Consider the following 26,829-nt stretch of genomic DNA (forward strand, 5'->3'; position numbering starts at 1 on the left):
TATGTTTGTGGTAGTGCCTGCAGAGGCCAGGAGTGGGTATCAGAACCCTGCACAGATGTCATAGATGGCTGTGAGCCATCTGGCATGGGGGCTGCTAACTGAACTCTGGTTGTCTACAAATGCAACAAGTGTTCTTAAACATTGAGCCTCTTGCCAGCTACCCTAAGCTACTCTTACCTTGACTAGTCAGGGTCATGGAAAATGGCAATTCACACATCTTACGTATCTGAAATCATGACTACAAAACTGTGGCCTCTGCAGGCACTTGTGTGTTCCAGCATCTTTGGTACAGGAAGTTACTTTCCATGCTACCAAAGGAGACCCACAAACACCACGCAAGCCGCAAACCCTTAGATCTGCAGTGGTGTCTGCCAAATGTGCTAAGGCAATGGCAGCTCAAGGCTTTGTGGGAGTAACCAACCAATATCTATATGAGTTAAGCCCACTCCATGGAGATGGGACCCACATAGGGTACCAAGAATCCGAGACTAGATAGCTCAGGAACCTAGGGTAAACAAACCAAACCAAAACACGCTCAATGATAAAATGACTCCAGACATCCTGTGCTCAGCTTTCAGAGAAGCTTCCTCTTACACCAGATGGGAACAAACACAGATTTAGCGATATTACTCAGAGAGTGAGAGGTGGAGATGCTGAGACACTCAGCCCTACACAGGAAGTCCACATCAACTCCCTAGGCTTGGGGTTCAATGAACCCGCCCCTAGGAAGAGGAAGCAAATGAGTGTAAGAGGCAGATGGGATGGAAGACACCAAGAAGGATGGAAGAAAAACTCTCTGAAAAAAAAATGATCAAAACTCACATGAACGCACAGAGACTGAAGCAGCACGCACAGGGCCTGCACAGGTCTGCACCAGGTCCTCTGTGTATGTTATGGCTTCTAGCTTAGTGTTTTACGGGGTGAGTGAGCCTCTGATTCTTGTGTCTCCTCTTGGGCTCTTTTCTCTCTGTTGGTTTTTCCCGTCCAATTCTAATGTGTTAGTTAGTTTTTGTTTTATCATGTCATATTATACTATTATATTATACTGTATTATATTATAATCCTATAGAAGCCTGTTTGTTTTCTAATGAAAGACAAAAATGGGGTGGATCCAAATCGGGTTAGGGGGGCTGATGGGGAGGAAATGGGAGGAGTAGCAGGAGGAGAAACCATAATCAGGATATGCTATGCAAGAGAAAGCAAATCTAATTTCAATAAAAGGAAGATGAAGAAGGAGGAGAGGCAGGATGGAATGAACCCAGTGGTGGAGTTTCATCAGGAAAACAGCAGAGAACGAGTTTGCCCCTGAGCAAAGAGCTAGGTCCTGGGATAAATCCCCAGATTTCCAGGTGTGATCAAACTGTGACCCTCAGCTAAGAATTCGATTTGTTCTGAAACCAAACCAAACCAACAACACTGAATTCTATCATTCACCACCAACACCATTGCACTAGAATTGTGGGTAAGGTGTGCAAAATCAGTAACTGAGCTTCTTTTCCGGTGATGTTAAATTTGAGTTTTCAAAATCCGCCATAATCTAGTATCTACAAGCACTCATCCATTGTCATGGCTCATCGAAATTTCGATTTACGAGGACTGACCACCTGTTATAGTATTTGGTCCTATGGCTATGGTCAGCAAAAGGTGCCATCTAATAATTTCTGAGTGCCTCTCGCTGTCACACACCCATTTAGGATTTTACCTGATAAGTGATTAAAAAAAAGATTTATCACTTTTTCTCATGGGCTCCATGCTGCTAAACTGAGCTATTTATATGAAGTAACTAGATCAGTTCACATAGTCTATATATATATCATTGTAGTAAAGTTACTGTTCTTAGCCTACAAAGAGGGGACAGATACTTTCCCTGTATGTATTCCCAGATAACCTCCTCCTCAAATCCCAAGGGTCGTAATACACATTCGTGAATGAGGAATGTAAAGTTAACATGCTACACTTTCAGTTACACACAATTAAAACTCCCTCATGCTCAACACTTCTACTTTGAATAAGTGCTCCACCGGGAAATGATGGAGTAGACACATAACAACTCAAAATCATTGGTCTGAGCCACAATTTATTGGGGATCTGTTGTGTGCTAGCTATGAATTTAATGTCTTTATTTTAAAGTTTATCTTATTCTGCTGTTATTATACAATGAACTAAAAAGTCAGCTAGGTAACACAGGACAAAATTGCTCTTTATGTTGGGTTTTTAAATTTGATATTGTATATAATAAATATTTTATAAGTGGAAGAAAATGCCATAAAAATAAGTTATGTGAAGACAACTTTTCCTTAGAGACAAAGGAGAAATGCCATCTATGGAGACCACCATGTGAACTATTAGGCTTTTTTTCCATGTAAGAAAGTGTGTACATATGTTCTGTGTGTGTGCATATGGGTGTGTGATCTGTCTGTCCTAACCATAGGCATAGAAAGTGGAGATCATCACTCCATGGTCCTTAAAGAACCTTTCTTGTTTACTCATTTACCCTAAGAGCCCATACTAGGTCTCCTCCATACTCTATAGGCATCACTTTTATTTTCCTCTTTTTTTGTTTTGTTTTCTGTTTTTTTGTTCGTTTTTGTTTTTGAAACAGGGTTTCTCTGTGTAGCTTTGGCACCTGTCCTGGAACTAGCTCTTGTAGACCTGCCTCTTCCTGCTGAGTGTTGGGATTAAAGGCGTGAGTCACCACAGCCTAGCAGCATCCATTTTTTTGCGGAAGTGGGGGGAGATAATGATATTTTCCTTTATGATGGACATGCTCATGTGCAATGCATAATATTGATTTTGTGAGTTATTGTCCTGACAGTATTAGAGATAAAGAAGGAGAGATGGAGATGAAACAGATTCTGAAAATGAGAGAGACAAAAGAAGTGCATTGAGACCCCTCAGCTTTCCTATGGTGTAGCCAGAACCGAGACCTCAGTCCCTCAAAACTACCAGGCTTCACTTCCATAGTTTGAAGTCTGAGAAAAAAATGCAGAAGAAAAATCCAGAAAAGATTTTCAGTGTGTTTCTGATATTTGAGTGGACAAATGCTGAATTGATCCTAAAACTCAACATTGGATTAAAACTTGATAAATTCTTAATCTTCTTCAATGGCTATGAAGAGGCAGAAGGGAAGTACTTCTCAAATTCAACTTCCAAGGACTAAATTTAGCGCCCACCACACTAAAGTGCTTAATATTGCAAGGCTGATGAATTTGATAATGACGGAGAAATGCCATCAATCTGACAAACTAAACAACTTTTTTAACCTGACATAGACCCGCTCAACACATCAGCTGTCATCCAAAATGAATTCTGTTTCTAATTTCTCTTCATAAATAATGCAGTTAATTGAAAGGTAGTTACAATGAAGTCTTTAACCTCCTTCTCCAGTATGAAGGCAGTCAAGTCTCTCTGCATGTCTTAGAAGCTTCTCCTTCTCACACGCAATGAAACCCAGACACCATCAGAGCACTGAGAGAAAACAAAGAAGCCCATTGTGCGAAGGCCAGCACATCTAATGGTTTTCTCATTTTCAAGGTTTTAAATTCAGCATTATCTTAAAAGGCAGAGCTCATAAAAGGCTCACGCAAGGATGTTTAAGCTCAGAGATTCACTAAGGATACCACTTTGAAGCGTCTTAGCTGTGCGTCTATATCATCCTTGTTGCCCAATGTCTTCATATTTGTAGTTAATTAAAATACAACAGTGACATTTAGATATATTTAACTGAAGTATGTCAATGGGGTAGCCACATAGAATTGTACAGCAGAGGACTGTTACTCTTTCCTTCATTTAATGGGACCAAAGAGGAGATAATAAATACACTTTCTGACTTCTCCAAGTAAGTAGCGTGGAGCCATGACTGTTCTAAAGACTGACAAAAATCAAAAGCCTCCTTTTTCTGAGGTATTTCATTGTGGACATCTGTGATTGCATTAGTTTATTTCTGGGGAAAAATATGAATCGTCTTATGTGCGGAAGGTGTAAAGGAGGGAAAGAGTCGTATGGAAGCATTTAGGTTTTCAGTGGTTTAATTATCTCGTCTCTCTGAGAAGACTGATTTCAGCAAACACACCAGAAGACAGGTATGCTTATAAACGGATAGCTGAGATGAACATTTTTCTGAGACTGGTGTTAACAATGGAAACTCAAGACAATTTAAGTGGTATGCCAACTTATATCCAAAGCTTTACAAGTTACTAAAAATGTGAATTACATAACCATATACTAAAAGTTTAGGTGATTTTCATTAGTCTCTGTTCCCTAGCCATTCAATGATAATGATTGGAAATAGATGCTGTCATTTTATATTACCATTATTTAGGTTCTAATATATATGTCAATAATAAGACAATAGCCAACTAAAAAGTACACAGAGATGCTATATTTTATAACAGAGGACATTGCCAAAGTCCCAAGGCTTAGAGCACTGGAACAAGGTCATATATTTCCCTAGGAAGCAAATCCTTTTGGGTGAACTTCTAAGAAAAGAAAGAAAGAGATAGGAAGGGAGGGAGGGGGGAGGGAGGGAGGGAGGGAGGGAAGGAGGGAGGTTGGAAGAGAGAGAGAGAGAGAGAAAGAGAGAGAGAGAGAGAGAGAGAGAGAGAGAGAGAGAGAGAGAGAGAGAGGAAGGGTGCTAGATATGTAACGTCAGAACTGTGCTCACCAGAACAGCCCAGCAATGCAGCCACTAAGAGTGGACAGTGGACTGCCAAGAAGCCAATGGGAGATTCAGGAAAAAAAAAAAAAGTGACCAACAGTGTCAGGGGCCTAAAAGAAAATGCGAACAACATGCCTTGGATTTAACAGGACGTTATCATTGACTTTGTCTGGCCACAAAGGCCAGATTTTTGTATATATATGAATATGTAGATAAGAATAAATAGGCTATATATATTATATATATTTATAGCTAACAAAATATGTGTGCTATGATTCACACTTAAAAAGCACGAACACCATGACATTGGGGAGAATGCCTTTAGCTAGTATCACTGAGAAACCTTAATAAAATGAGCTTTGAAAGACAGACTTGGGGCTCAGCTATGTTCTACGTTCAGAAAAAAGTGCAGTCCAGAGAGAGAAAGGGTGACAGAGAATGGGATTGTCAAGCTCTTGGGGAGCCTGTCACAGAACTGCAGAGGGAGGTAACACATAGGCACTTCCATCCAGGCTGATGACATCATGTTGGTTTGTGCTATCAATAGCTATGGTGAAAGTTTTATTTACTAATATGGGCCATGAATTTGATTTAGCAGTGTCTTTGTGAGCTATGCTTCATTTGCATTTATCAGAAATTTAAAGAAAACATATCCAAAGTGAACTTAAGTAGATTTTTAGGAAAACTCTTTTCTTACTTCATGAAAGTCTTTTGACATCTTTGGCTCTGAAACTTTTTATCTTTGAGATAGGAAAATGGGCTCCATCACTCCTCAAATTCTTCCTAAATACAGCTCAATGATATATGGAAAACTGTTTTCAAAAGAGCACCTAAGTATGCATATATAATCAAATCATTTAAATGCCCACTGGTTTTTTATTATAATTAAACTAATCATAAAGTTCTAACATTCTGCTCTCCTGCTTGGGCTTGTAAAAGTCCATGTTTCTTAACCATTTTTAAATAAAATAAGAGTTATAAAGAAGGGTTATAGATATGCACAATCCAGTAGAGATTTTCCTCAGCAGATAGCTTATAATGAGTTCACAATTTTGTGAACTCTGTAAAATATTAATATGATAGTGCTGAAGTCATTCTAAGAGTGATTTATCCATTTCTTCATCAGGAAAACAGGATGTGGAGATATTGGGTGACTTCCTGCAGCTCATGTGCCCACGTGTGCTACAGTCCTGAGTCTGCATAGATAAGACCTGGCACACAAACTCATGTAAGCCCGGATACTGCTGCTCTGTTTAAGCTCGGTAAAACATAGTCTCTGTTTTTCACTTTTTCCCAACTCATCTTATTCATTATGTGAATGTCTGGACCCCTCTCCTCTTGGTTTCACCATACTGTGTCTAGGCTCCACTACTCAACAATGGCTTCATTTGCTGCGATGCCCTCATGGAGAGTGCTTCTCCCCAGTATAGTACCTGATGCTGCCTTCAGAAAGGTGCAAGGTGATATGACATGAGAAATGTGCTGCTTAAGGACATCAGCAACTGATGTGGGACTCCCTCTCTGTATGCTGTGAATGCCACTGGTTAATAAAGAAGCTGCTTTGGGCCTATTGCAACTCAGAATAGGGCAAGGAGGGAATTCCAAGCAGATAGAGGAGGAGAGAGTAAGGCAGAGTCAAAAAGTCATCGTGTAGCTGCCTCAGGAGACAGATGCCTGACACTGGATGGGACCTTACTAGTAGGCCCCAACCACATGCTGATACACGGATTAATAGAAATGGTTACTTTAAGATGTAAGAGCTAGCTAGGAATACGCTAGAGTCATTGGCCAAGCAGTGTTGCGATTAATATGGTTTCAGTGTGATTATTTCGTGACTGCACAGAGGGGAAACAAACGAGCAGTCTCTGACTACAACGAACCATGTGTGCACATGCATATACAATTTTATATGTGCATTTGTATGTATGTGCTTGTGAGGGCCAGAGGACAGGGTTATAGCTCAGTCACTAAAATGCTTGCCTCACAAAGATGAGAACCAGAGTTAAATGCCCAGAACACATTTAGAAATCTGTGGCATGGGTGGTGCATACTTGCACTTCACATCTGGGCTGCTGAAGAGACAGGCTAATCCCTGGGACTCACTGGGGCTCGTCTACTTGGTGACTCTAGGGTAATGAGAGCATCTACCTCAAAGGTGATGAAGAGAGTTTTTGAGGACAATGTCAGAGGTTGTCCCCTGACCCACACACAGAGCAGAAGCTAAGTTGCTGTCATAGCAGCCTCATGTATATGCAGTTAGATGTGGCTCTTAAGGACAAGAAATAAGTGGGGTAAACCATAATATCCCAATCCAATGAAGCTCCATTTTGCCCAAATGTCATTAACACAATAACCAGGATGGCAAAGGGGAGAAGAGCGTCTAGTTGGAGCAGCTACTGATTGCTAAGAGTTTAGAAAACTAATTTTACACCCAGACAAAAGTTAGCTATGCTTGCTGTTTATTTTGCCCTTCCACAAAGACCCAATATTACTGACTCATATAAACCATTACTTCAAAAATGATTTTACTTTAGAGAAAACTTTCACCGGCTTAAGTTTGTCCTTTCCCAACAAATATCTCATTTGCATACATCAGCCCCTGCTGCTCCTGCACAGCTGTGGACTGGGCTACAGTTTGAGGAGATGCTAGTAGTACATGACCTAGGAATGGAAATGCCACTGATCTTGCAAAAACAAGAGGATGCTTCCATTGAATAGATGTGCTAGGGCCACTGACCTGCCCCAAGAGCTTTTCATGACCACCACCATGCTGATTCACTTCCTAGCTATTAGGGTCTGCCTTCTATTTGTGCCTTCATCTGACTTTGAAAAGGGACCTCTCTTCCCTCTTGCCCTCTCTGTCCGTTCTTTCTCACATTCACAGCCTGCTTGCTCTCATCAAGAGCCGATCATGACTAGAGCATCCTTGTCTGCTTGTTGATCTCCTCTCACACCTGATAGGAAGGGCAGAAGGCGTATGTGCGCCCACACTACTTCACATTGTAAAATACTTTGTAAGCTACTAATAAAAGTTAGGTAAGGATGGAATGGTTAATAAAACTTATATAAACAAAGAAAGTAATGAAACTGTCCTATACCGGGTACTAAGTTGTTAATATAATAATTACTTTAAACAGGGACCTGAGATAAAACCGGAAGGTATCGTTATGTCAGGAGAAAAATCATAACTTGCTGAAAAATAAAAACACTTTTATTTAGACTATTTCAGAGAAAACAAGGAGTCTTGATAGTCATATGAGGAAAAGCGTTCTTAAAACTCTATTTCTTTCTTTTCATTTCCAAAAGTAGCATTTACTTATTTCAGGAAATCCATAATCTTGAAATCATGTAAATGAATAGATGAATGATCATTTTACTGCTCCAAAATTACATTTCAGCATATTTTGTGGCAGAATGAATATGCTGTAACCTATATTAAATATGTATAGTCTTAAGTGCACTTGGGTAACTTTAAGTTCTTTGGAATATAATCTATTATAATTGTGTTGATGTCTGAGTTTTAGTCTTGGATTTATTTCTGACTACACTTCTACATGAGATCACTGTACCTAGTAATTATCATGGTTTAAGTTACCCCATCATTTTAGTCAGGTGTCATACTTGTTTGTATAAGTAATAAATAACAAATTTATACTCCACCAAATATGCCAAAAATTATACAGTACATAATCACATATGTGGAGAATCAAGTTATGCTTGTAAATCTTAATTTCTGCACTTCTTTCTCCATCCTTGTCTATCTTTTAATAGCAAAACGCCTTTTGCATTCTAGAAGGTAGAACTGAACTCGAATGCTACCAGCTTCTATAGATATTTTTTATAATAGAAAAGTCTTTCTCCTCTGCCCCTCGCATGGGCAGGTCGATTTTCATTGAAAATGGCTTCAAGCTGGCTCTAATATTTACTCACTTATGCAGGTGCGTTCGTCAGCATGGCGTCTGTACCCTGTATCACACACGCAGTGGAAGGTGCCCAGAGTGTTAATACAGCGCTGTTGGCAGCCTCCGTTCACCACTGCACATTCATCGATGTCTAGAGGAGGAAGACAGATGGCCAGGATTACAATGTCACTCCAATGTCAACTTTAGAGAAGTGGCACAAATATTTCTTTGATTCACAGTATGTGTTATATTATACAAAAGCACCATCTCTGTTACCACAAATCTATGCTTGTTTGATCCATTTTGCTCCACACTGTAAACAACAAAATAAAGATAGAAATGTTATTGAGGATTTTTTGTTGTTGTTGATGCTTCTTTTATTTTAGAACAGCAACCACGAGCATTGTGATTGTCTCACGATTTTCTGTTCCTCATGCATTGGCTAATTAGACAGATCCGAGATAAAGATATTTTTTTTGCGGAAGGAAATCTGAGAGAATTACAATGAGCCTCTCTCTCAGGAGAAGCACACACTAGTAGATAAACACCTATTCTTGGTCTGACAGCGCTGAATAAAGCCAGTAATGGAGTTAAGACCTTGAGTCTCCTTCTCATGTGCTACAGTAGACATCAGAGCAAAGACAGATGACTCAAATGAAACCATGCTTAGCATTCTCAGAAAAACATCAGTACATTGCTTCCCACTAATTTAGCTTCTTGTTCAAGTGGCTGTTACCTAAAACAGTGTGTTTGTATAAAACACTGGTTATTAACTTTTAGAATAAAATGGAAAATAGTCAAGAAAAATTTACAATTACCTACCTTTTATTATCAGTAATAAATACTACCAAGATACACAAATATAATATTGATTTCTCACTGAAAAGAAATTTCATTTACCAGCACTTACACTTTATTGTGCCTCAAGCAATCACTACTTCCATATTTAAAATTACAAGACAACAAGTTTCAGGTTGTCTATGAATTACAAAAAAAAGATTCTAAACTTTCTTATTTGGTGATTTGTATAGGTGGAAATGAGGGGTTACAGTGATAGTTAATGCCTGTAATCACAGAGGTCTGGATTATAAAGCAAGAGAAACCCAAATTCCAGGTTAATCTAGGCTATAAAACTGGGAGGGAAGAAAGAAGGGAGGGGGCAGGAAGGGGGCAGGGAGAAAGGCAGAGAAGGGAGTAGGGAAGAGAGCAGGGAGGCTGCAGAGAGGGGGCAGTAAGGGGCAGGGAGGGGGTAGGATGGGGACAGGGAGGTGGCAGAGAGGGGGCAGTAAGGGGCAGGGAGGAGGCAGGGAGGGGGCAGGAAGGGGGCAGGGAGGTGGCAGAGAGGAAGCAGATTGGGGGCAGAGAGGGGGCAGGGAGGGGTTGGGGAGGAGGGCAGAAAGGAGGGCAGGGAGGAGGGCAGGGAGGGGGCAGGGAGTGGGCAGGGAGGAGGCAGGAAAGGGAGCAACATCTTTCTGAAAGCATCAGAGTAACAGCTATGTCCTGGCTTGGGGTGTGGATTTCATGGGGGAGTTAGACTCTTATTGCCCTTAAACTGAAACCTTCTGGAAAAGATATTTTATGTGAATAGTCTTTGCTAAAGTATGAGTCACTCATTGGAAAGTTCATTTTCCCAGAAGGAACACAGAAAGCTACGACAATGGCCGTCTCTACATATCACCAGGTCAAAACCCCAGGATTGGTGAGAAATATTTAACCAAAGGCAGCAAAAGAGTTTTCATTTGCTAGGCATTGACTTTCTCTTTTCTCAAATAAAAGTGGCAGAATATTTTCTGGCATATCTTTTGAAATATAAAATATTTTGGATGAAGTCCTAATATTCTAAAAGTAAATTCTATTTCAGTGACAAGAATTACTAATGTGAAAAATGTGAGAATTTTTATTGCATTCTGAGTCTGTGGTAACCTAGTCTGTAGGTCTTTTTCATATAAAATAACGCTATATCAGAATTCTTTATTTGTTGCCTATTCTTTGTGCAGGGATTTAATATCTATACAGGTTATGTTTTCATCTTTTGTCTTTGGAATATTATTCTTCAGAGTTGAAATATAATTCTGAATCTTAACTGTCAACCTCTAGATTAGACATTCTTCCCAGGTCTTTCATTTTGGACATATAAATAAAACCCAAGCATAATATACTTTACATGATAAATGACATTACAACTATCATGAATCATACAGCAATGTTTTATTTGTGTATATATAAACTGAAAAGGGTCTTAAAATACGTGAAAAGGCATAAATTCTTTCTTCTGAGGTGGGCAGACAGGTGAATTCCATGACAGAATGGGCCTTCCTTTGATGGCATAGGGCATTAGACAATTCTTTTAAAGCTTTTTTTTTATTTTATTGTCTGTGTGTGTATTGCCTGTATGTATGTCTCTGGCTCATGAGCATGCAGTGCCCACAGAAGACAGCATCACGTCCCCTAGAACTGGATCTACAGATGGCTGGCTGTGAGCCTCCATGTGGGTGCTAGGAACAGAAACACAGTCCTCTGTTCTTAACTGCTGAGCCATCTCTGCAGGCCCTAGACAAACTTGTTTCACCATATCTCTGGGGCTCAAGTTTGTTGTAAGAGAGAAAGCCACATAGATGTTACTTGTGTATAAAAAATGCAACTTTAAAATAAAGTTTACCTGATAACTGCCCTCCCATGACTTACTCAGAAAGTTTTAATACTTTCTCACCAAAGATGTAATGAATCTTTTATTTTTTTTCAATCACTGACTATGCTCCCAAGATATAATGGTACAGACTTGACAGTTAACTTTCTCTACAAAAGTTTTGAAATGTTTATATTATTAGTCAGCCTGTAACTATGCACTCTGGTGTCTATACGCATGTGTGCGTATGCACACACACACACACACACTATCAAATAGCCTCTGTTCTTTGAGTGAGATAGTCAGATAGTCTTGGGGAAAATATTCTTTTTTTCTTTCAAGGTTTTTTTTTTTTTATATTGATTTTAGTGAGCTCTACATATTTCTCTGCTCCCCTTCTACCTTCTCCCATGGTCCCCCTGCCCCCAATTTACTCAAGAGATCTTGGCTTTTTCTACTTCCCATGTTGGTTAGGTCCATGTATGTCTCTCTTAGGGTCCTCATTGTTGTCTCATTGTCGTGAATTGTAGGTTGGTTTACTTTGCTTTATGTCTAAAAGCCACTTATGAGTGAGTACATATGATATTTGTCTTTCTGGATCTGGGTTACCTCACTCAATATGATGTTTTCTAGATCCTTCCATTTGCCTGCAAATTTCGAGATGTCATATTTTTTCTGTTGTGTAGTAGTACTCCATTGTGTAAATGTACCACATTTTCTTTTTCCATTCTTCAGTTGAGGGGCATTTAAGTTGTTTCTAGGTTCTGGATATGACAATGCATCTATGAACATATTTGATCACACATCCTTGTGATAAGATTGAGCATCCTTTGGATATATACCCAATGTGGTATTGCTGGGTCTTAAGATAGGTTGTTTTCTAATTTTATGAAAAATCACAATATTGATATCCAAAGGGGCCACACCAATTTGCACACCCACCAGCGGTGCAGGAGTGTTCCCTTTGCTCCACTTCCTCTCCATCATAAGTTGTCATTAATATTTTTGATCTTGGCCATTCTTACAGGTGTGAGATGGAATCTCAGAGTTGTTTTGATCTGCATTTCTCTGATGGCTAAGGTTGTTGAGCATTTCCTTAAGTATCTTTCAGCCATTTTAGATTCCTCTGTTGAGAGTTCTCTGTTTAGGTCTGTACTTCATTTTTTATTGGATTATTTGTTCTTTTGATGACCAATATCTTGAGTTCTTTGTATATTTTGGAGATCAGCCCTCTGTCCAATGTGAGGTTGGTGAAGATCTTTTCCCATTCTGTAGGCTGCTGTTTTGCCTTGTTTACCATGTCCTTTGCTTTACAGAAGCTTTTCAGGTTCCGGAGGTCCCATTTATTAATTGTTTCTCTCAGTGTCTGAGCTACTAGGGTTATATTTAGGAAGTGATCTCCTATGCCAATGCATTCAAGTGTACTTCCCACTTTCTCTTCTATGAGGTTCAGTGTGGTTGGCTTTATGTTGAGGTCTTTGATCCATTTGGGCCTGAGTTTTATGCATGGTGATAGATATGGATATATTTTCATTCTTCTACATGTTGATATCCAGTTATGCCAGCACCATTTGTGAAATACGCTTTCTTTTTTCCATTTTATACTTTTTGCTTCTTTGTCAAAAATCAGGTTGAAAGATAGCTGTCCGTGTTCACACAGCAGCCAAGCGAACTTATTAAAAGTTAAAAATTCGATCATCTGTGAAGGGCCACCAAACATTAAGATATTGGCTTGACTTTTTCCTTTGTTATCCTCTTTTAGAAAACAGTAACTTTGCTGGCTGTTCCGACATTGTTAAATCAGTAGTTGTCAAACCTGCGTGCACATTAGAGCCACTTGGCATGCATTTAAAAATGCTGATGCCAAGGTTCCAACTTTAGTCTGATCTAATCAGTCTCCTTATTAGGTCTGGGAAAGAAAACAGTGTTAGAGCACACTCTAAGTGGCTCTAATGTGCAGCCTGAGCCAGGATCATCCGGTGTAGTTAAGGCTTTGATTACCCAGAGATGTTGTTAAAGGTGGATGCTGGTTCTCTGGCTCTGGGGCTCTGAGTTGAGATCCTGGTATACAACTAGCCCCAAGGTGATCTGGAAGTGATTGGCAGTGTGCCAGAAGGAGCAAGCGCACAGGTAATCCTGCCCAGCCCTGCATTTCAGGAGGATTATTGTTGTCAAGGTCTGAATCGATCACACAGTAGCTTAACCAAGTCGACCAAGTCAACCCAAATATTTAAATCAGTACTCCAATAAAATTCCAGGCATGTGGATTTGGGTATGCATGTATACTTACATGTACAGACACATATAATAATAATGAAAATTAACAGGTACTCTATCACTATGAAACCTACAGGAACTGACTTCTAAAACTGTTCATAATAACCCCTATGATAATAATATCATGGAAATGTCAGTGTTGTTTCTCACAAAACCAATCTGCTCCTGTAAAATAGAAAGGAAACTTAGATCTTTCCTCCTGGAGTGTGTCTGATTTAGGATGAATGTGAGTTGAGCTGGCATGATGCCAGGCTCTCATGCTGTGGCTACCACAAGTGAGTTTCCCTCCCTCCAGACTCTGCCCAACAGAGTTAAAAACCAGAAATGTCAATATTACATTAAAATGTTATTATCAAGTGTACTTCATGTGAAGAAACAATTTCTCACAAAACCCTCCGAGTTCTGTCTTCACATCGGATGCCTACATAAAGCCTTGCCCTTAGAATTGAAACTCCAGGATACTGCTGGGAACAATGATGAAGTCATTAGAAATTTTTTTTCAGTATTATCACTGTGATATGGACTCTGGATAGCATACTGTAAGAGACTGTCAAAAACCATCATCTCTGTCTTGTTTTTCTTCTAATATCCTTTCTGCTGGATTTACCCTCCAAACTATTTCCCCAGATGGTCACAGAACATAATAGCTTAAAAGAATTCACATTATTATCCAATGTGCTTTGCACATAAAAGCTCTCTGAGAGAACAATGACCCACTTTTGTCACTGCACAATCGAAACTCTTTCATGTCATTTCTTTTTTGTTTAGATTTTTGGGACCATTTACCTAAGAACCAAAGTAAAACAAATTAGTCCTCCATTTGCCCCATAATATACTATTCTCAGAAACTTATAGATTGAAACTAAGCAGTGCCAGGGCTGGTGAGGGAAATCTGCCCTCTTCCTTCTCTCCCTTGCTACCTGCAGCAGGAAAGAGAGCTGGCCCTGCCCCTCACTAACTATAGCAAACAGAAGGATGAATGGACCCAGCACCTCACCTGGACAGAACGCTAGAGCAGACACTGTTGTTGGGGCTGTGGTGAGCCAGACCTTAGGGTGTGAGAGCAGGAGAGCTGACTCCACCCATCCCACATCCCCTCTGTAGCAGTCCCAAGAGAGTGCCTGGCACTTTGCCTGCCTGTACAAAATAGTGGAACTGGCCCTGGTGGTGTGAAGGTGAGTGGGCTGGACCTGGAACCTGAGAGCAATAGAACGAGCCCCTCCCCTTGCTGCAGACTGCTTTGGATCAAGCTGCTGAGGCAGTGCTGGGTGGTGATCATGAGGGAAACCTGGTAGGCTGACCAACCCAGCTACCAGCCAGGCCCAGAACCAGGGCTATGATTTGGCCCACCCCAACATTCACCGCACCTGTGAACTGTTGGAGCATGTGATGGAGACAAACCTATAGATCCAAAACAGCAGAATCTCCATGGCATAGGACAACAATAAGATATCCACGCGACGCCACTGTGAGAACCCATCAGTCGGTATGGCAGAAGCCAGAGGCCTCAAACTAGACCAAAGACTCATAGCAATGAAGATGAATGGACTGAAGGGTAAACTGTGACTCAGTAAGGCACACTACAGCTTCCACAGTAAGAGTCTTCTCCTTTCTTCTGTGTATTTGGTTGGTTGTTTTTTAGTTTTTCTTTAAAATTTTGTTTTGTTCTTCTTTGGCAGGGCAGGGTGGTTGCATGGGCAGAGGGAAGAAGCGAGAGCATGGGGAATTAAGTGGTATTGAGATGCATGATGTGAAATCCACGGAGAATCAACAAAAGTTGAGAGGAAAAACATAGGCAGTGCTGGGGCTGAAGAGATGGCTCAGTAGTGAAGAGCACTGCAGCTCTTGCAGAGAACAGAATTTAGTTCTGAGCACCCATACTGGGTGACTCACGATAGCCTGTAACCCCAGTTCCCGAGAACCTGGTCTCCAGCACCCCTCACACATGCCATACACTCACAGACACATACATAAAAATAAAATTACAGATTTTGATTTAAACTGAAGGAAGTGTCACCTTTGCACTGCAGACAGCTTTCTGGAGATGTTGAGAGTGGATAGTGAAGGGTGTGTTCTCCGCTGGACTCATGGCTGGTCAGTGGTGACCACTCCATATAGCAAAAGGACTTTTGCTTGCAAATCTTTAGCGTGTGATAGGCTGAACCAGCAGGCCAACTTTATGTTGCACACGCTCTGTAAGTATTCTAGGAATGAATGAGTGAATGGATGAATGTTTGGAGTAATTCATGTTGTGGATTTTGAAGAACTGGACCCCTTATCTCTGTTTCCTTTTTGCACCCTTGTAAGAGATTCAAAAAGTTCTTAGTATTAGGGTGTGTATGTGCACACATACATGTGGTGGTCAGAGCACAACTTGTGCAGCTGGTTCTCCGTTTCTGCCATTATATAGATTCAAGAGACCAAAAAGCAGTTTGGTGGGGTTGCCCGGCAGGGCCTTTACCCAACAAGCCAACTCTCCAGCCAAGATACTCCTTTATTTTATTCACAAGTACCTTAAAAAAAACCTAGGGGGTTCTGTTGGGCTCATATCCAAAGGACTCTGCATCTTAATAGAGAGATATTTGCTCATCCATGTGTGTGGAATATCATTTTAGCTAGTCAAAGATGTGTTACATTTGTTTATGTTATGGAATATCACTTTAACTGTGTAAATGTGTATTACATTTATTTTTGCTGGAATTGTTTACTTATGAAAAGATGTGTTGCTATTTCACCTTCCTGCCCAAGGCACCTGGTTGGTTTAATAAAAAAATGAATGGTCAATAGCTAGGCAGGAGAGAGATAGGCAGGGCTGGTGGGCAGAGAGAATAAGTAAGAGGAGAAATCTAGGTAAAGGAGGAGTGAGGAGAGAACAGGAATGAACAAGAAGGGAGGATGAGGGAGATGGAGATGCAGGAGGCTAGTCAGGCAGCCACCAGCCAACAGACACAGAGCAGAACACAGAGAAAGAAAGATAAAAAGGCCTCAGGTAAAAATGTAGATGAAGACAAACAGGTTAAGTTATAAAAGCTAACAAAATTGAGTCTAAGCTAAGCTGATCACTCATAAGTAATAAGAAGTCTCGGGTCATGATTTGGGAGCTGGTTGGTGGCCCAAAAGAAAAGTCCTGGTACATTCATGTTCTACTCTGTTCATAATAGCCAGAAATTGGAAATAGCCTAGATGTCAATCAACAGAGGAATGTCAAATAAAATCATGATACATTTTACAATGGAATATTATGCAGCTGTTAAGAAAAATAAAATTCATATGCAAATGGATGGAGTTAGAAACAAATCTGAATGAGGTAAATCAGACCCCAAAAGATTAATAGTGCTTGTTTTATCTTATATGTGGATGCTAACTTCTCAACTTTTGATACATGTATTTCATTTAGAATACCTTCAGAAGTTAGATAAGGAGGGGAACAAGGAATGGGAAATATAGCACAGTGTTATAATGGAATGAAGGAGAAACTAGAATAGGAGGACTAAGTAGGGATGGATATAGGAGGACAGAGTGCAGCAGGGAATGTGAGGAGGGACAACAAACACTGAAAGCCTTTACAAAAACATACAAAAATGTACTACCATTAAAGTTTCCTAAATTATACATATATGAAAGGAATTTAAATGGAGTCATCATCTAATGGGGAGATGATGATGCTCCAACTAGACATCTTAGGCTAGCAAGTCAATCCTCCAGAGCCAGCAGGGGAGCATATCTTGTTGAGCCCTTGAGAAAGGAGTCCCATAAACCATATCAAATATCACAGATTGCTGCCAAGCCTCTTGGGTACTCTCCAAAACTTGATGGCAAGACTCTCTAGCTGAAGACAACACTTACTTAGATCATTGACCATGGAAAAAACGAGTTAGTGACCAAGTATCAGTTGCACCCTTGCTGATTGGCATTTGTAGTATTGGAAGGTATCCTGCATACTACTGGAGGAGAAAAGTAATCTTCAATATCACCCAGCTACAAACCCTGAGACCTACCATGGCAACTTGCTTGCAAGGCATATGCAAAATGGACTCCTATGTTTTTGTGTGCTTTTTTTTTGGCTTGTTTTCACTTTTTTTGTCTTATTTGTTTGGATTTTTTTTTTTTAGCCAATGAAAGAGTGTGTGTGAGAGAGAGATGAACACAGAGAGAAAAATTGAAGTTGGGTGGGTAAAAAGAGGAGAGAATCTGGGCAGAGTTAGGGAAATGGAAGAAATATGTTCAGATTAAAAGCGAATAACAACAACAACAGTAACAAAACACAGGGCACAAAATAATTCCTAAACTTGCTGATTAACAATCTTATACCATGCCTACAGTAATGTTGAGTATCTGCTTACTTGGTAGACATCTATCTTTCTTCTCTCATTCATATAACCTTCAGAAATTTCTTTGGAGGACTTTACCTCTGTTGTTTCAAAGAAGCCATATGGTTTATGGAAGACTGAGGATTCCCCTCTTCTATCCAGGTAGCCTTTTTGGTATGATACCATCACTGGATTCTATCTAGCTATCCAAGAGACTCTCTCATTAAGAAAGAATAACTTATTGCTCTAGCTAGAACTTCAAGTACTATACTGAATAAATGTGGAGAAAGTGAATAGTTATAAATATAGTTTTCCTTAGTTATGATAAATAGTAAATTAGACATGAAACTTTACAGTCACAAAGATAGGATAGATGATAGAGTATTTTCTTTAATTTCGTCAAATACAAATGGACTAAATATTATATCTGTAATTTTTATTACATGTAATTTTACAATGTTAAAGTTAAAAACCTTCCTTCTTAATTAGACAGAAGAGGGGAGATGATGTGGGATTCCCCTCTGTTGCTGTGAATATGTTTTATTGCCATTGGTTAATAAAGAAGCTGCTTTGTCCTATGGCAGGGCAGAATATAGCTAGACAGGAAAGCCAAACTAAATACTGGGAGAAAGAAGGCCAAGTCAAGAAGACACCAGCAGCCACTGGAGAAGTAAGATGCCAGAACATTACCAGTAAGCCATGGGACAAGTGATGATACACATTAATAGAAATGGGTTGATTTAAATGTAAGAACTAGCCAGTAAGAAGCCTGAGCCAATGGGAAAGCAATTTTAATCAATGTTAAGTCACTGAGTGATTATTTATAAGCTGCTCTGGGAACTGACTGGTAGGAGAGAAAGTGGTCCAGAGGACCATATGAAGAAAGGAGGATCAAGATAATGATGGGGAAAACCACAGAGACAGTTGACCTGAGCTAGTGGGAGCTCATGGATTCTGGACTTTCAGGGAACCTGCATAGGACTGAACTAGAATCTCTGAATAAAGGTGAAATGAGTGTAACTTGATCTTTCTGTGGGGTCCCTGACAGTTGGATGAGGATTTATCCCTAGGGCATGAACTGGCTTTTTGGAGACCTTTCCCAATACTGGGCTACCTTGTTTAGCTTTAATGCAAGCGGAGAGGGGGACCTGGTTTTGTCTCAATGTAGTTATCCCAGACTTTGTTGACTCCCCAAGGAAAGCCTTACCCCCTCTAAATAGTGGATGGAGGTGGAATGGGGTGAGGAGAGGGATGGGAGAAGGAAAAGAGGGACAGGGGTTGATATGTAAAATGAAAAAAAATAGATTAAAAAACTGAATAACTTCATGTGTGATACTGTCAGCATAAAGCTTAGTGTATAGATTAGAAATCTTGCTACATACATGTTCTCCTGCTTGGTAAGTTTCAATTTGCAGAAATGAGCTAATTTTTTGGTAGCCCTTTTGTATGAATCAGGCTAGGGTAAAGATGTAATCAGTGGGTGGGACAAAACTAAATGACTTAGACAGAACCAGAGGCAGAGCCTGTGGCGGTTTGAATGGGAGTAGCCTCCATAGGTGCACATGATTGAATGCTTGGGCCCCAGTTAGCAGAACTGTTTGGGAAGGATCAAGAAGTGTGGCGTGTCACTGGGAGAGGACTCTGAGGCCTCCAAAACCCTACACTAGGCCCAGTGTCTTGCTCTCTGCTTGTTGCCTAAAGATAAAGATGTAAAGCTCTCAACTACTCTTTGAGCATGCCTTTTTGCTTTCTAGCAAGATGAACATTATCTAGGTCCCTAAAACTCTAAGCAAGCCCCAAATTAAATGTTTTATTTTGTAAGTGTTGCCTTGGTCATGATGTCTGTTCACAGAAATAGAAACCCTAACTAAAACAGAATTTAAAGTCATCTCTAGCTCCAATTGCTCAGTTCAGGGTTCAATGAACCTTTGGGCTCTTTGAACACTTGACATGTATTATTCTGTTGCTTATATAGGAGAGTACCTTGAAATACACATGCTGTAAAGTAAGTCAGCAGGAAGGAGCCACCAGTTCAAACACAGCGTCTACACTTAAAAAGATGTGTTGTCTTTCTGCTCATGAAAATGGCTCACGGAGGTTCATCAAGGGCATATGATTTGCACTTACTCCTTATTTATTAGAAAAATTATATTTCATCTAGACTTGTGATGAACAAGATTGGTGTCACACATATGAGTGACAGGAAATAGATACAGGGATCTTGAGCTAGATGCCAAGTCGGGCTAGATAATGAATTTGAGCCTATCCTTGGTATCAGAATAGAACCTTGTTTAGATAGAGATAGATAGAAAGATAGATAGATAGATAGATAGATAACATTTTAATGAACTTGAGTATTTGTGTTAAGCTTGACTCATCTTGTATAAAAAGGACTAAGGATTTATCAGACTGTTTGTACAAAGTCTATGTATATGGTGGTGCAAGGACTGGTCATGCTGCCTACATGAAGAGCTTTCTTCTCACCCCATGCCCATGATTCTCCTGAGCTCCAACCCCAGCTCCTTCTTTTCTCTGTCCTTTCTTTGTCTCTTGTTACTCCAAGCCATGGCAGTAGCTTGTTGCTCAGATCCCCACAATTATGAACGCTGATGACAAAAGAATAAATGCTGGTAATTTTAAGGATTCTTTTAACTTTCTCTTTCCCAACATTTCTATAAAGAAGGTTACTCATTTCCTAGTCAGAATATTCACTAAGCAATAAAAGCTGGATATCTCAGGAAAAAATGCAACAATTTAGGAAAGACATTGAGTAGGGCCTTTCAGAACTTTAAGAGTATACAACGCAGTAAAGTTCACAGAGGATTTGTTACTTTGTGCTAAGAGCAGAAGAGTTTGCACTTTCATAGAAAATGCAATTAAGTCATTCTGTGTAAAGTAAGTGTTAAAGCAGAAAAAGATTATGTTAGAAACGGTACTGAAATTTGACCCTGGAGGTACGTGGAGGGTTTTTTTATGGCACACTTAGAGATAATGGCTTCACTCCATACACAACGTGCAATGGCAAAGGGAAGAATAGAGAAGTGGAAAGCTGAATCCAGAGTTTTCAATCACTAGTGTCAAAATACATATGAACATTAACAAAGAGCTGACCTAAGCTACTACTACTCATAGAAAGATCTAGGCTGATAAAAAATAGACTTAAAAAAGAAATAAATGTGGCTTAGTTGTTAAGTGGACTTGATGGAAGGGAGTGAGTTAAGGTCAATTGCCTTGAGCGATTGGATGGATGGTTATGGCAGTCGCTGAAATAGCACAATAAGAAAACTTTCGATATTAAAGGAATAGCTCAGTTTTGAACACAAATGATTTGATGGGCAGTGAGGTGGGGAGTTAAGGATATCTACTAGGCTTCTGAGGATATAGAAAAAGATTATGAGACAATAAGGAACTGAATTTCCCAGCTACCATTTATTGACTGAATAGGCCTTGGGAATCCATCCTTGACAGTTACCATCACCTACATACATTCTAATTCTCAATCTCATTGTAGCAGACTTATTTCCATTAAATGTCAAATCTATTTCTTCCTAGTCTTCACTGCCATGCTACTTCAACCTTTGTGGATGATTGGAATGTCCTTATAAATTCTTCCACATATTTTCTTCCTAATGCATCGTACTGAGATTTTGAAAATGATAAAGAAAAGGGGATAAACTCCTGCATACCCGTGCCTCTGCTACCAGTTCTGTGCTTCCAATCCCATCTGCATTCTCTTACCCAACCTTCCCTAACTTTACCTAGTGATTTCCAATTCATACCGTAGACAGTAATCCTGTCCTGCTCCTGTGGTCTGGATTAGTATCCGTATACAGATCATCCAATTCGTTCTCATTTATCAGAAATTTAGAGAACCATATGTGTGTCAAATAATGGGATTATTGTTATGAGCATAAACTAACGAAGCTCTTCCCACATGGCTAGTGGGGACCACGCAGATATTACACACTGAGCACATGAGGGAATCTATATCAATCAACAGATGAGTTAATAACTTCGAAAGGACATTCAAAGAAAGTATGGCACACAGATCTGAATTTTGTTAAAGGAAAACTACGGCCTTAGAACTGTGGCATTTAGGTGAATATCTACGGGATGAATTGGTGATGGAGTAACTGAACGAGGTCAAGATTTCAATGGGTGAGTCATGGAAATAAAGACAAATGAAGGAGATGGAGAGTTAAGATACACTGTTAGGAATAGCATGAGAGGGACCTTAGCAGATTATAGCTAAGGGGTCCCACAGTGGGGGAGAGACAGAAGACAGATACGCCATGCATGTAGAGGGTTTTTTTAGGGGAGGATCAAGGGGAGAGAAAAGGGGCGAGCAGAGGGTCCTCGTGGGAAGAAAAGAAAGTAGGGAGAGAGGTACAGAGGTAGAGAGCAAGAGAGCGAAAGAGAGAGGGAGAGGGCAATGAGGAGAGGGAAGACAGAAGAAGAAGAAATGGAAGAGGAGAGAAAGCAGGAAGAGTTTCTCCTTTTCAAGGGAGGGGCTACTGCCTGCGTATTGGGCATGCGCAGTGAGGTGATGCACTCTGTCAAGGTTCCAAGGGGTGGGCCAGGTGTGTGTGAATATTAACATATATCTTGTTTGAAATATGTCTTAGCCATTTTTATTTTTTCTTCTGAGAACTCTCTCCTCAGCTGTCCATCAGGGAAATGAAAATGACTGAGATTTCTTCTTACCCAAATCAGAATGACTAAGATTAAGAACATAAAAAACAGCAAATATTGGGGAGCATGTTGAGAATGCAAACTCCTCAAGCGCTGTTAGTGGGAGGCCAGAGTGGTTCGGCAACTATGAAAATCAGCGTAGCAGCTCCTCAGAAACTAGAAATCGATCTACCACATGACTCAACTATATGATTCATGAGCTATACCCAAAGGACTGTTACCTACTACAGACAGACATGCTCAACTGCGTTCATGGAGTCTCTGTTGACAATGCTTACAACATGGGAATAGGCTGTAGGTTCACCAAACTGATGGATGTATAACGAAAATTTGGTGCCTATATATAAAATGGAATTTTATTCAGGCATAAAGAAATGTTAAATCTGGAAATAAATGGATAGAACTGGTAAACATTACATTGAGTAAAATAACATGATAGAAAAATATTTCATGTTACATATAAAGTACTTGTAGAATCGAGGAAACTAGAAAGGGGTCATTTGTGGTGAGGGAGAAGAAAGATCTTATGGGAGGAGAGATAATAGAACATAGATATTATGAAAGGGAAAAGGGAGTAACAAGGTGTAAAGTTGAAGGGGGTGGAGAGAATTCATAACTAACACCAAGAATATTTGAAAAACTAAAACCTATTCTTTTGTAAGCTCTTTTTCTATCTCTGCCCCTCTCCCTCCTCTCTCTCCTCTCTCTCTCTTCTCTCTCTCTCTCTCTCTCTCTCTCTCTCTCTCTCTCTCACACACACACACACACACACACACACAGACACACACACATACACACACAAGTGTGTGAGCATGCACACACACACACACACACACATCTAACTGGAGTTACCCTACAAAGATAACTATGCTTATTCCAGAATTCACTGATTGCCAAATAAAAAGCCCAGAGACAGATGGGGAATACACCCCCTTGGGTTTTTGTTAGCAGTATCTCATAGACACATAAAACAATATGGATTATTCCTTTTGCTTTTTGTTCCCCAATAAGATTTGGTGACTTCAAGTTAGTACTGACAAGGAAGTTTCTCTCCTGCTTGCTAGCTCTCACAGTACTGGATACCAGTAGGCTGACTGTAGGGTAAAACTGTTAATAAGAGTGTTACCTGCCTATGACCCCTGTGAACTGCAGTAAGACTGTAATGGCAAGATATGGCCATGGTTACAATACTATCCCAAATGTTACTGGGGTAATCAAACATTTTCTGATTGGATGTAAGACTTTAGGAAGCACATGCATGGCACTACATATCTGGCAAAGGTTGTGAAGTTGGAGTTTACAGGCTCCAGGTGTGAACCTTCTATTATCACTATTATTCTGTTAAACAAACATAGTACCAAATGGCCCTTTGTATTGTATCTCTCTATCTATAGATTAATGCAGCTCTCAGACCCCATTACGGAAGTTTCTTTGTGCAGTGGATGGATGGTAGTTAAATCAGAGACTTACAACACGTCAAAGGGCAGTGGAATATTTGGCGACAAATAGGACATCTATTTCCTACCTCTTCCCCAAGGATCATGATCATTGTAGAAGTGGGCCAGAAAGATCAGGGAACTAGAAGAAAATACTGTCTTCTGGGTGTATCAGGACCACTGCACTAATATGTTCACAGACATGGATGCCTGCATAAGACTTGCAAAAAATCAAGCCAGTCAACATTCTAGAATGACAACATAGGAAGAGTCTCCTGAATCTATAGCCCTGACTGAGGAACTATAGGTGACTGGTATTTTGGGGTGGGATTTCTTTATTCTTGTCCCTCCCAATGCCTTCCTCTTCATCTGGCCCCCGCCATGGGCAGATGAAGTCCATGCTTACTATCGCCCCCATGACAGCTGGAAGTAATTTTAGAGGACAATGGCCTTTCTCCCAACAAAGTTTGTCCTCAGGGTTAAGGATATCTAGTATCTGAAATCAAGCAGAAATGCTCTATCCTTTTCAGTAACTCCACCGTAAGATTTCAAGTGGTTGTCCACGTCTAATCTTGAGCAGGAAATGCTAATGACTCTACTCTGAATGAACTGTTTCCTTCATGCAAAATAAAGAAAATGACTATAATAACAATACCTTTTGGAGAGTACCGCTAGTATATGGATAAAGAAGGATGCAGAGGGAGGCACGTAAACTTGAGTATCTGAATTGAGTACAGAATATATATCCCAGAGTTTTCATGAATATGCTACTCTTACAGGAACATATCACTGAGATTATCATTGCCATGCTCCTGAGATGCAATCTATTCATGTGGTTTGTTTGAAAACTGCTTCTCAATTGCTTTGAGAAATGAATTACACCAAGTATTAAAAATATTGTAACTAAATAAATCCATTTTATAAAACTGTTAAAAAAAAGAGTTGATTATTACTGGTATAGGGTTGGGGGTTGGGGGTGAAAATTTTATAGACTCAGGGATCTCAAAAAATTAAATGTGATAATAGGTAGATTAGTATGAGATTACTCACACTAATAATAGTGAGTAATAAAGTAAATACTTGTGAGCTATAAATTATAGACAATTTATACTGGTATAGATTCTTATATAATAATACAAATTCAAATTATATTTGTTATATATTGATTAAATATGCTCCTATTTCTGTTTACAATATTTGTACACCTATGCAAAGTAATTTTGTCAGATTATATGCATGCATGTTTCTACCTCTGTTTAAGACATTTTGTACATCGACACAATTTTAGGATATATTTATTATATATCACATTTCTACCTCTGATCAAGATACTTATACATTGTTTACATTTTGAGGCCATTGTCCTCTAAAATTATTCATTGTCCTCATTTGCTGCACAGTTGTTTAAAGATTGTTTAATATTCTGATATCTTAGTCTAAGTTATATAGGTATTAAGCATTATAGGTCAATAGTCATCCATATTTGTCATACTTAGACTCATCAGGTTCTCTAGATACATAGAGGGGTATTCTGCATAGATAGGTAACCTTCAACTACTTCAAAGAACTGTAGAACATGTCATTTAAATAATTTAGGGTTTTGTTGACATGAGACACTATTGCTCCTGGGAACACCAGTCTATTCCCAAGAAAATACTGAGCACCAAACTCACTCCATTTGGAGATTGTTTTCTTTTTAGCAAACTGGCCTTTGGACAAGGGACTACCCATGCCTTGACCACTGGCAAAATGCACAGTGTCTGGACTGCACGAATAGATAAAAGAAAAAAGATGCCAAACCTTGCCAATACAGAGTAAGATAGTTCTGAAAATTTTCCTGCCTTTGAAAATGGTCTCTCAGTTACTCTAGACCTTGGTCAAAGTTGGTTGCTCCAGCATTGCAAATAAGACTTGGGTAATTGCCTAGGTAGCCAGTTGTCTTTGTCATCTACTGTACATTTTATTTATATTTTTTAATATTTATATATTTATTATGCATATAATATTCTGTCTGTGTGTATGCCTGCAGGCCAGAAGAGGGCACCAGACCTCATTACTGATGGTTGTGAGCCACCATGTGGTTGCTGGGAATTGAACTCAGGACCTTTGGAAGAGCAGGCAATACTCTTAACCACGGAGCCATCTCTCCAGCCCTCTACTGTACATTTTAGAAGTTGTTTGAGTTCATTTCCTGCCTACTCAAGTAATATTATCTCCCTTCTCAGGCCTTTGATGGGGTAGAAGACTAGATAGTAATACTTACCTTCCTCTCATGACTTAACCAAGCCATTTTTAATACAAGACTTAGACTCCTTAGTATATGTTTCTTGCTTAACATTGTTTATGCTGGTTGTAATTCTAATTTTTATACTTAATATCTGTTCTTATTGTATATAGTTTTATATTGCGTTTGAAACTCTCTTATTTAGGCCAAAGGGGGAGGTGATGGGGAACCTCCTCTTCCAATGGCCTTTGAGAGACTGGGCCAGGTTGGGAGTGGCCTTGGGTACCAAAAAGCACACAGGTCCATCCTCTCTCTCTCTCTCTCTCTCTCTCTCCTCACCATACCTGGATGTTAGATTCCGTTCTGTTTCCTGTTATGATTTGTGAGTTCCCTTTTAATAAAAAAAATCCCTTATTATACTCTATTTGGAGCTAGTGTGGGATTTCTTTATTCATGTTCCCCTCAATCTGACACATTCTTCTTCAAGGGTGAATCTGGGAAGAGGTAAAGGAAAGAAAATAGATTGATTCTTTTCTAGATTTCAGGGAAGAAATGAAGGTTCTGTAGCCTGACAGCTGAGGTGGCCATCACCATGGGAGGATAAAATAGCTTCCCTGTAGGCCAGGCAACACCATTTAGATGCCAGTTAGCAAATGTTTCCTAAGAAAAAGATAGAGATACACATGGAGAGAGAAAAGAAAAGCC

At 39.7% G+C, this 26,829-nt stretch overlaps 1 protein-coding gene across 5 annotated transcripts in view; it reads right to left on the reverse strand.

The window, feature by feature from the left end:
* The window catches only part of LOC130865925 (EGF-like and EMI domain-containing protein 1), a 639,134-nt gene that overhangs the window by 166,602 nt on the left and 445,703 nt on the right, over positions 1 to 26,829 (reverse strand). For 4 of the 5 annotated variants that reach the window (XM_057757082.1, XM_057757080.1, XM_057757083.1 and 1 more), the window contains exon 6: positions 8,588 to 8,710. The exons of the other annotated variant lie outside the window; for it this stretch is intronic. In XM_057757082.1, the coding sequence (XP_057613065.1) occupies positions 8,588 to 8,710 (123 nt within the window). The remainder of the gene's footprint in view (positions 1 to 8,587; positions 8,711 to 26,829) is intronic. 5 annotated transcript variants of the gene reach the window in all.

Source organism: Chionomys nivalis, chromosome 24, assembly GCF_950005125.1.
Source record: "Chionomys nivalis chromosome 24, mChiNiv1.1, whole genome shotgun sequence".
Classification (NCBI taxonomy): domain Eukaryota; kingdom Metazoa; phylum Chordata; class Mammalia; order Rodentia; family Cricetidae; genus Chionomys; species Chionomys nivalis.